Source organism: Leiobunum rupestre, chromosome 6 (assembly GCF_980474605.1).
Source record: "Leiobunum rupestre chromosome 6, qqLeiRupe1.1.hap1, whole genome shotgun sequence".
Classification (NCBI taxonomy): Eukaryota; Metazoa; Arthropoda; class Arachnida; order Opiliones; family Sclerosomatidae; genus Leiobunum; species Leiobunum rupestre.
Window position 1 is genome coordinate 67,040,447 of NC_143389.1, and position 10,922 is coordinate 67,051,368.

Consider the following 10,922-nt stretch of genomic DNA (forward strand, 5'->3'; position numbering starts at 1 on the left):
ATAGCTAAATACTACATTTCCAAGGAATTATTTCTTCTGAACGCGCTCCATAAATGTTTTTGGAATTTCTTAGAAACTCATTGCTGTCGGAGAGGGTCGAAAATAAAGCTGTTTTCGGATCATGTAGTTTCAGCCCGGAATACCTGGATAGGGGTTAACGCAGGATGGACCATGTGAATATACTGATAGAAAATGTAAGTTGTTAAAAACACAAATTTCATCGAACTTCAATTTTTTTGCAATATTAATTTTTAGGCTCGTAAAATTATTCGTATACTGTAAATAATTAATGTTATTCCGATAAAACTCCATTATAGAACAATTTTTCTTTCTTATAAAAATAAGGAATTTAATTAACTAACGAAAATTAATTAGAACTCTATAATATTATTTATATCTTTTAGTTTGAACCTTTCGTGAATGTGACCAGTGAAAATGGAACTGTTCAATTTACAGGATACATGAAAGTGTTACTGAACAACTTGATAAATTATATGAACTTCAGGTTGGTTTCCGCATTGGTAACGTTTGAAGTAATAGTAATTTGACCTGAGTAGCACGATTTGATGAAGGTCCAATGGTTATTTAACGTTAAATTTAATAAAGAAGTGGAAAAAAGTGGTTTAAAATTTAATGTTTTGAAGTAGTGAAAATTCGAAAAGCTGGATTTAAAATATTATTTTGACTAGAAAGCGTTTGTTCGTCTCGTTATTAACAGAAACTAAAATTTGGGGGATGAATGACCCTATTTAGCGAGTTTTGGGCAATAAAGAGCTGCCTCAAAATCTTTCAAAGAGGTCTAAAAAAATTAAAATAAGAGCTCCACTTACTAAGGGGCCTCACCTGACCAAACACCCTAGCAGGCAGCTTCGGAATTGTACGTAACTATTCGACCTTTAGGGTTAAAAGGCAAAATGGCACATCAATCGATAATAAATAACACGCCCCCGCTATACCAATATTAGTTAAGGTAACCGGGGACCCTGTTGGAGATAATGCGATGAGGACTCTCGACCCGCAATGCATTTACCCTGATAGGTTATCGGGAAACGTCTTTTTACTAAATAACCCGATAATCATGTTTTTTATTAATGCGTATATAATAACTGCTGTATTACTGTAACTTGTCTCATTAGCTTCGCTCATTTCGGTAGTACAGTTCTAACTCTAACGTTATCTTGTAACTCTGTATATATATATATGTAAATAAACCAGTTCTCGTAATTTTCTCCTCGTCGTCATCCTTTCGGGAGCTTTGCTGTTTTCCGTTGAGCAATTACTTCAACAGGTTATGGGCCGAGCACGCTCCCACTGCGCCAGATGAAGACGAGGATACTAGTCTGACGCTGAATTACCTGGTTCTGTCGCTGATCGTCGTACTGCTTCCAGTCCTCAGTATCCTGCCGAAAAGATGGACGGTATCCTTCGTCACGAAGTCGAAAAACTAACCGGTCCTGGGAATTGGAGGTGATGGAAGCGCATATTAATCGACGTACTTACGATACGTCAAGTTCACGGTGTCATTACTGGACGCATGGTTGAGCCACACGTACCTGGGTCAACAGCAACGCCCGCAGAGATGACAAATATGACGAAAACTTGACGAAGTACAAGATCGCCTTCAGTACAGCCCGCTCAGTAATCTGGTCGTCACTAACGAAGAAAGTACAGAACATGATAATGGATTGCGACACGCCGGAGGAGATGTGGAAGAAGCTATTGGAGATCTATGAGCAGAAATCGTCCAATCGCCCGAGGAAGCTTCTCGCCAAACTCATGCGAGCAACGAAGTCACCGGACGTCGACATGGCAACCCATCTGGCTCAGATGTGTTCACTCTGGTCGGACATCCTCACGACGGCCCGCACAGAGAAAAACGTATCTTTCCATGAGGGTCTCCTGGTCGCTTGTATATTCGAGTCGCTTCCGCAAGACGAGTACAAAGAGTTTGGCACCTTATGGGACACACTGCCCGAGGAAAAGCAGACTGTCGCAGAGCTTGAGCGTCTTCGGATTATAGCCCAGGATAGATAGGCCAAAAAAGGGCTTGACCCAGAACATTTTCCCATAAAGATGAAAATTGGTACATAGGTAGTTTTGGACCCCAAAAAAAATATACTAAAAGTCCCCACCTCTAGAACGTGAGCTTCCGACGCCATCTTGGAAAATGGCCGCCAAGCACGCCTGACGTCATAAATTAAATGAAAGTGTCCAAAAATGTTAAAAATTGGTACATTATACATTTAAGGCTTTCTGAATAGTATTGTAATTTTGTTTTGGTGTACAACCGTTATTTTGGCCGCCATCTTGGAAAATGGCAGCCAAAAAGGTTTTCCACGTAACTTTCCACTATATGTTTCAATATGTTTGAAATTTGGTATATAGTTTTATTACGGCCTTTGGAACATGGTTACAAAATCTTATGTATCTGCGACCGTTATTTCGTCCGCCATCTTAGAAAATGGCGGACTGCAATGCCGAATTTCGCATTCAAAATTGAATGATATAGTCCGATTGTTTTCAAATTTGGTAATTTTTTTGATTGTGACGCTGAGAACACTATTACAAAATCTTAAAGGTATCTGACGGTTTCTTCGTTCGCCATCTTGGAAAATGGCCGTCTGGAAAATATTCACCTTGTCGATAGCATTCTTATAACTATTTCGAATTACTTTAGGGTTAGATTATTAGCTTTTAAAATCTGGAAAATGAAAACCGGTGATACAAATGTATATGTATATATAAATAATATAACACATTTAATAATAATAATATAACACATTTAATTAGGAAATGCCCAAAACTATTTATATATTCTTAAAATATTCAATGAAATATTTATCAGTTGCTGCAGCTCGTACCAAAAAACATCCATCTTTCTTTGTCCAAATAATAATAAATGTCGTTGCCCATCTCTCTAGCAAGACATTTCGAAATTAAAACACACCGGTTTATATATGTAGATATTAAAATTTAAAATCTATTGGTCGTTACATGAATAATACTTTTCTAACTAACCATTCTGGAGCAAGTAACCGTTTTCTGATTTCAGTAGTTCATAGAGAATAAGGAAAAAGTTGCGAGTTACTTCTTTACGGTTACAGAATGGAAACAAATGATATGGTTTCAAATATATCTCTAACGATTAATATCAATTTTTGTGAGCTTAAATTACTTTTAAATTACCCCTTTACGAATGAGCGTTTGCCTGTAAAACACGTACACACATATTCACACTCATTTCGTGTAACTGTAGAACGACTTGCCCTAAAAACTGCGATTGCAAAAGATCTGGTCTCGTTTGCTATGCAATGTTTGGTATGATCTGAAGTAACCCTTGGAAATATTTGATTGAAGAAGACGACGAGATTATAATTTGCGATTTGTAAATATTAGGAAGTAGCTGGGGAGCCCGACCTTCGACCGGGTCCCACATAGTTGCATTGATCGTATAATTCATAAAGCCATAAATTTAATCACTGATATATTTAAAATTTTGTATCTCGATATATTTTCTCATGTATAAAACGACGATACTTATCGTACACCGAGGTAAAGGATTGCACCAAAATTGCTACACAATATCGCGCAGTTTGCTAACAACGATCCAGTGGCGAACCCAGGTTTGTTTTCTGGAGGGGCCCGTGAAGATCAAAACTCTTTCGACTGCTTTAGTTGTAATAATTAGACAAGTTGGCAAGCCAAAATATACCTCTCCTCGGAAGAATTGTCCCTAGTGGTATTAATTTATCGAGATAACCCTTAAAGATATATCTCCGCAATTTAGAGTTATTTGTTAAAAATATTAACCCATTTCTATGCCGCCCGGTATAAAATTTTAATTATAATTAAAATAATTGAGACGAAACGACCAATTTTAATTTATTCAGAATATCATAAGTTAAGTAGTTACAACAGTAAGTTAGACGTACTATAACAATGCACAATTGAATTAAACCCTTTTACAGAACAAGTTTATCAGTTAAATATAATACGAAGCAAATTTTAATGAAAGAAATATCTACAGAGGCTTTTTGGAATTACTCTCTTACGAAATACTTGCCGCATCTTTAACGCTCATTTTATTTCAACACTCGCCCTTGATGAAGATACCGTAGATATCTGGTAGTGGACGACTCGTTCACTTCCTGTTGACGTTGTGACGCATACCACATGAAAAAGACCAATGCCGTCCAATTTCCAATATCATATAATGACTCGCACACCCAAGAAATCATTGACTGCGTTAGAAATCGTAGATATCCAAATATCCACACCAAATGTATTTACAAGAAGCAAAAACCTTACCATCAACAAAGCACAGAGAGCCACTTGACGAACCGCCAGCTCTTAAAGCAATTAACGTTAAATTATCTCCTTTGAATTAACAGAACTATATATAGGTCGTTAAAAAAGTGGACCACCCACAGGGTCTACCCTTTAACCCTCTAATCTCGGCTGACTGCGCTAAAACAAGATTTAACCTTTAAAAAATACCAGATTAGGCCTTCATAAATTCATTAATAAAAAAAGACTTTATTACCTATTATGCTTACGATGCCTGTCTTAATTTCAGTGAATCTAAGGAGCTATCGGTGGTTCTGTGGTAGAGCGCTCGACTGCCAAGCCGAATGGTCTGGGTTCGAAACCTGGGTGGCGCATTTATTTTTAATCAATAGAGAAACGCTAAAGTAGAATTTCTTCGATGCAATAATTTCAATTTCAATTCTATTTCAATTAAACCAAAATTTCGTACTCTATTAAATACGCTTCCGATAAAGCTGAAGGTCTAATTTTCAATAAGGCGTAACAAGTGTCGGTGGTTCTGTGGTAGAACGTCCGCCTGTCAATCAGGAGGTCTCGGGTTCAAATCCCGCCCGATGCGATCGCAAATTGATACTAAGACGAATACCGTGTACAACTGGTGGAAACCCTGCCATTGAACGTTGAGAGGTAGCATTACACTCAGCACTCGGTCCGTCCCAAAGTCATTAAGAAGAAGTTGGAGAGAAAACGCCCATATAAACACAACAGACTCAACATGCACATCCATCAGAACACAAACACAACAAATTCAACACTCACAACCTACGCATAAACATTACAAAAACGTAATACACCAAACCGTCACGACGGTGAGCGAAAAAACACCATCCAAACCAAACCGCAAATGCATCCGTTAACGCTCACCGTCGCACGGTGGTTTTGCCAACCCTTTGAGAAACTGCGTACGCAGTGATTACACTTTGCACCGAAAATGCGAACGCGTTCGCAGTCCTGACAGACAGACACACCCACAGACCCACCCACAGACCCACCCACAGACCCACCCACAGACCCACCCACCCACAGACCCACCCACAGACAGACACGGTCGTTGTATAACCCCTCCTAGGGGACTTTGTCCCCTCGGAGAGGTAAAAAAAACCGAGTTTTCTTTTTGTTCTTGGAGGGGGCCGGCCCTTCTGCCCCCACCCGCGTGCGCCACTGCAACGATTTGAAAGATCAAAATGGCAGGATTGAATAAATATGATTTTTTTCTGGTTTAAATTTAATCACTGATATATTAAAGATTTTGTACCTCCAAAAATAACCGTGTACCACTATAAGAAACACATTTGATCGTTTAGAACTGGTTTATTAGATTGTATAACGCCTTTACTCTAAAATTTCGAAGTACTCCTATAGACTCCTCTAAGAAACCTTTTAGACTGCTTTAGAACTCGTACTCATATCAGTAACCTAGCTGACCCCTTTAACGTCGTGTACGGTGTACCTCTATAAATATCAGTGTACTCCTATAAGGAGCCCCATGAACCTCTTTAAACTACCGCCAGAGCCGTGCTATTTTTTTGTTTTAGACCCCGGGCTCCACTAACGTTTTCAAAATGTTATTGACTTTCTCCCCCTCCTTGACCTAGGGGCCCCAATCAGTACCTCATGGGCCATATACTGCCAGGACCCGGGGATATAGACCGTTCTCTATTAAATTAAAACACGTGGCCTGTAGAGGGAAAGGAAAGCCCAGATTTTAAAAGCTAACAATCTAACCCTAAAGTGATTCGAAATGGTTATAAGAATGCTATCGACAAGGTGTATATATTCCAGACGGCCATTTTCCAAGATGGCGAACGAAGTAACCGTCAGATACCTTTAAGATTTTGTAATAGTGTTCTCAGCGTCACAATCAAAAAATTTACCAAATTTGAAAACAATCGGACTATATCATTCAATTTTGAATGCGAAATTCGGCATTGCAGTCCGCCATTTTCTAAGATGGCGGACGAAATAACGGTCGCAGATACATAAGATTTTGTAACCATGTTCCAAAGGCCGTAATAAAACTATATACCAATTTTCAAACATATTGAAACATATAGTGGAAAGTTACGTGGAAAACCTTTTTGGCTGCCATTTTCCAAGATGGCGGCAAAAATAACGGTTGTACACCAAAACAAAATTACAATACTATTCAGAAAGCCTTAAATGTATAATGTACCAATTTTTAACATTTTTGGACACTTTCATTTAATTTATGACGTCAGGCGTGCTTGGCGGCCATTTTCCAAGATGGCGTCAGAAGCTCACGTTCTAGAGGTGGAGACTTTTAGTATATTTTTTTTGGGGTCCAAAACTACCTATGTACCAATTTTCATCTTTATGGGAAAATGTTCTGGGTCAAACCGTATCTGTCCTGGGCTATTAGTCGAGCAGCTAGGGAGAGCAATGCCCTCGAAGAATCATCGGGATTCGTAGCACGTCGGGAATCAAGACCCAGCTCAAGGCAAAATCCCAAAGGTCATTCTAAGAAGACCGTGTTAAGATGCTACAAATGTGAGAAGTCTGGCCACGTAGCTCGGGATTGCAGAGAATCTGAGACGTCTTCAACGGAAGATGAATCTAAAAGTAGTGGCAAAGAAACCCGGATGCTCGGTAAAAGAATTGGTGGAGGCCTGTTTGCCAAAAGTGAGCACACTGCAAAGATGTCGTCATCGGACTGGTTCTTTGACTCTGGAGCAACGCAACACATAACGAACGACATTAGAAATCTCACGAGATACCAGAAGTTCAAGAAGCCGACGACGCTAAGCATCGGAAACGGAACTCAAATGTCAGTCGAAGGACGTGGCGACGTGGAGATCCTATTTCGAGCCGGCAAGCGAACTGTTCAAGATGTCGTCCATAATGTTTGGTATGTCAAGAACTTTGCCTGTAATGTGTTTTCATTGAAATCGGCCATGAAGCGAAATGGGAACTTGGAGTTTAACACAACAGCTACCAAGTGTGGATTGTACGAGAAATCTAGAGGAAGACGCAGGAAGCTTCGTGTTCCAGGGAGAGTGGAAGATCTTTTTCGCCTGGACATCAAGGTCAAGGAACCGAGAAAGATGGTTCCTGCCTCAAAGCCCGGAAGAGAAGCCGACCTGAAAGATTCATACGAGCGTCTTGTCCGTCAAGATCGTACAGTGCCTGATTAAGAATTAGGCACACTAGGCACTTGCCTAGGGGCCCCCGAGGGTCAGGGGGCCCCGAAAGATCCCACGTCAATACGCTAGTTCAAAGAATAAATTATTTGAAAAAAAAATTAAGCTTATTTAAATTTAATAACAGTTTTACGGCATGTTTTTTCAAAATGAAAACAATCAATAACTTTAAAACTATATTGATTCTTTTTTTAATTTTTATAATATAAATTAAATATGAAATACTCTTCCGAAAAACACTAAAAAACGAATTCGAGTAAGTCGAGATAGGGTACCGCGTAGCAGTGACGGACTGGCCTTAGACTGGCCTGCCCGATGTCAGGTGGGCCCCATGATAAATTTGGTCAGTGGGATACCTTAAACCTTCAACAATATGTCAACATTATAGTAGCTTCAAAGTATAATAGAAGTTCCAAAACTTTCAATATTAAATTCTATTTTTAAAAAAAAGTTCCAATGACATCGTCGGGGTGCCGAGGCGCTGGCGGTTCAGCGTGGATTCAGTTTCCAAACAATTTTAACCATTTTTAACACATTTTTAAAAGTTTGGCTAAGCCCGAGTATTTGTAATTGTTAGATGAATTGGATGTAAAAGCAATTATGGACAGATTCGCACAGTCATCTAGTGTATTCCAACGATTACTCAAAATATAGTGGAACATGAAACATGCTTTTAAACAACCGGTTAATAAGTAAAATTTAGGCACCGTATACCTATTTAAAAAGCTAGCATTTGTCTAAAATATAAACTAATAATAACAATCTTTATAATTATGTTTACATTTAGTATCGACTGTATATTGCCTTTAATATGTTATCTGTAATTATTAAAAACATTATATCGCTATAAATGGCGACGAACCAGCGACTATGAGTTGCCGTTTCAAAGAGTATTCCAATTGAAAGGAACTGTTACTACTAGGTGATTTATAAAATGATATGGCTTAATAAAAAATCGGGATATATTTTACGCGAAACAAGGGAACACCTTTATTGTGGGCTTAGGTAGTCCAAATGGAAGAAGCGTTGGGACCCCAACCCACAGGTCGCTGGTTTGATTCCAGCCTGAGGCATGCCCAGTGGTATTCTTTGATTTTATTAAAAATATTTCAGCATTTATCCTTCTAGTTTTCGGCAGTAGCGTAGTTCGCACACAATTGAGTAAAAATGATTAAAGCGAAAAAATTATTAACATAAAACAATATTTCACGGGGGAATGTTCCTTTTTCGGAGGGTGTCTCCCCCCTGTCTACGCCTCTGGTTTTGGGTGGGCCCCCTTTGACCCCTGGCAGTCCACATTTTTAGACCCAGTCCGCTACTGCCGCGTAGCCTCTATTTCGTTTTACGGTGATCTATAGAGGTAGAACCGTACCAAAACGACTACCTTGTAACCTTGCATAACCAATCTCTTGTCCACTCTGTGACTCCGTGTCAGGCCGCTCAGCAGAGAGGGGGTTGCCCCACCCCTGTTCATTTTGTTTGGCCCCAACATAGTCTTTCATATAAACATCGTTAGTATTTGAATTGACAACATTTTCCCAGCATTAAACAAATTTGAATAGTCGAACTATAATTTGGATAATCATGGTCCAGTTATTACTTCCTTTAAGTGGGTGCTATGGCATTTTTATTTATTTTTTGGTTTAAGTTACGTTGTGAATTGTCACATATGGAATTCAGGAACGTATGTAATTAAGTGCTTGGTCTTAGAGTGGTAGGGCGAAAAGTTAGGTTTTTGCCTAGTCAAATAGAAAAAGGTTGGTTTTTGGGTTCAAACAGAGTTCAAATAGAGAGGAGCATGCAGTGACATAGCCAGATGGGTGGACCAAGGGGCAAGTCCACCCCCTACGCTACTGAGAGCATGGACGCCGGCAGAAATAATTTCAAGGCATATAGCGAACTCGCCCGATGAAATATACAACATTTACACACACAACGATCCGATAAATGAACGAGCTATAGCTAAAGCTTAGTAGGAATAGGGATATAAGTTTCCCGAAATTGATGTAACACACATTTCAAGTAACTGGATCACTCTTCTTCGTCACTGCACTCCCCAAAAAGTTTAACAGAAAAAACAACAGGGCCAGGCCCAATTCGGGGGGGGGGGAGTAAAGAGGTATGACTAAAGAAAGGGGGGTGGAGCAATTTCCCCGTTTGCACACCTCTGCGGGCGCCCATGGAAAAAACCATTTCCCATTTTCAAAATGGTCATTGTGTCAACTCTAGAAAAAGTTGGTTTGCCTAGCTACCCTCTTACTCCATCCTTGAGTCCTCTACTTGTATTAAAGGGGCCCCCGATAGCCTAGTGCCTAGAGGCCCCCAATGGTCTTAATCCGGCACTGAGATCGTCCCAGCAATTATGAAGACACTTGGGTTCGAAGTCGTCGACAATTCCGCCGTTAAACGTTACAGGAAGAGTATGAAGCGAGAAGCCAAAGAGTCCGCCGACGAAGGCTCAGACTGCGGAGATGTGGATTCCAGACCCGTCGATGCACGGAAAAAAGGGTCCACCAGATCAGTTCGGTCATCAAAGGACGAGGCTTCCATACCCGTATCTAACTTGTCTATTAGCTTCGCTCATTTCGGTAGTACAGTCCTAACTCTAACGTTATCTTGTAACTCTGTATATATATATATGTAAATAAACCAGTTCTCGTAATTTTATCCTCGTCGTCATCCTTTCGGGAGCTTTGCTGTTTGCCGTTGAGCAATTACTTCAACAGACCCGAAAGTGGATCCTTTGCCAACTATAAAGATTTTGATATTTTCACTTCAAAATTTTGACACATTTCTGATATTAAGATCGATTTGATTGAAAATTTTATTTTCATTTAAGCCTACGTTATAGTTGCAATAAAATATTATAATTTAAAATAAGGTTTTTAGCCTATTCGCGGGACCCCACAGCCCATGTTGGCGTTGTTGTAATACCTGAGTTTAGTGCTAATATTTGATCTCCGACCTTGGGATGACGCAACAAAGAGATCTAAAATTAACGGCGCGATAGTCTGGCAGCGTTGCACTTAACATACAATGTAAATGTCCTTCGCACCTTTAGTTTCAGCTTTAACGGAGACCATAAATTGGACCTTGTTCGTCCCTCGTACCGACAGCGATAGAAAGGAAAATGTTCGTGATCTGTTAGGACCATCCCCGTCGTTATATAATTTTTGGGCATTATCGAGGGCGTATTCAAGGGTAGTTTTCAACCATCCCACGAAATCGATCAGCGAGGATGTGAAACGAAGCAAGTCTCAAGGGGTGCAAAAATCGATAGACTGATGTAAACTGAAAAAGCTATTAGTCATCCCGCGTGTTATTGGCGGAGAGATTTAGCTGAAATAATAGCTGAAGTACATTTTTTGTGGAAAATTAATTTATAAGATGTATTACATGAATGAATGCGTAAGGCTTACAAACGGTAGTAGGGCTAAC

The 10,922-nt window shown here is 39.7% G+C and overlaps 1 protein-coding gene across 1 annotated transcript; it reads left to right on the forward strand.

The window, feature by feature from the left end:
• The first annotated feature begins 1,680 nt into the window (after nt 1-1,680).
• LOC149943227 (uncharacterized) lies at nt 1,681-2,034 on the forward strand. Its single transcript, XM_090179594.1, has one exon. It carries the CDS (start codon nt 1,681-1,683, stop codon nt 2,032-2,034), a length of 354 nt encoding a protein of 117 aa, XP_090035720.1.
• The last annotated feature ends 8,888 nt before the right edge of the window (nt 2,035-10,922 follow it).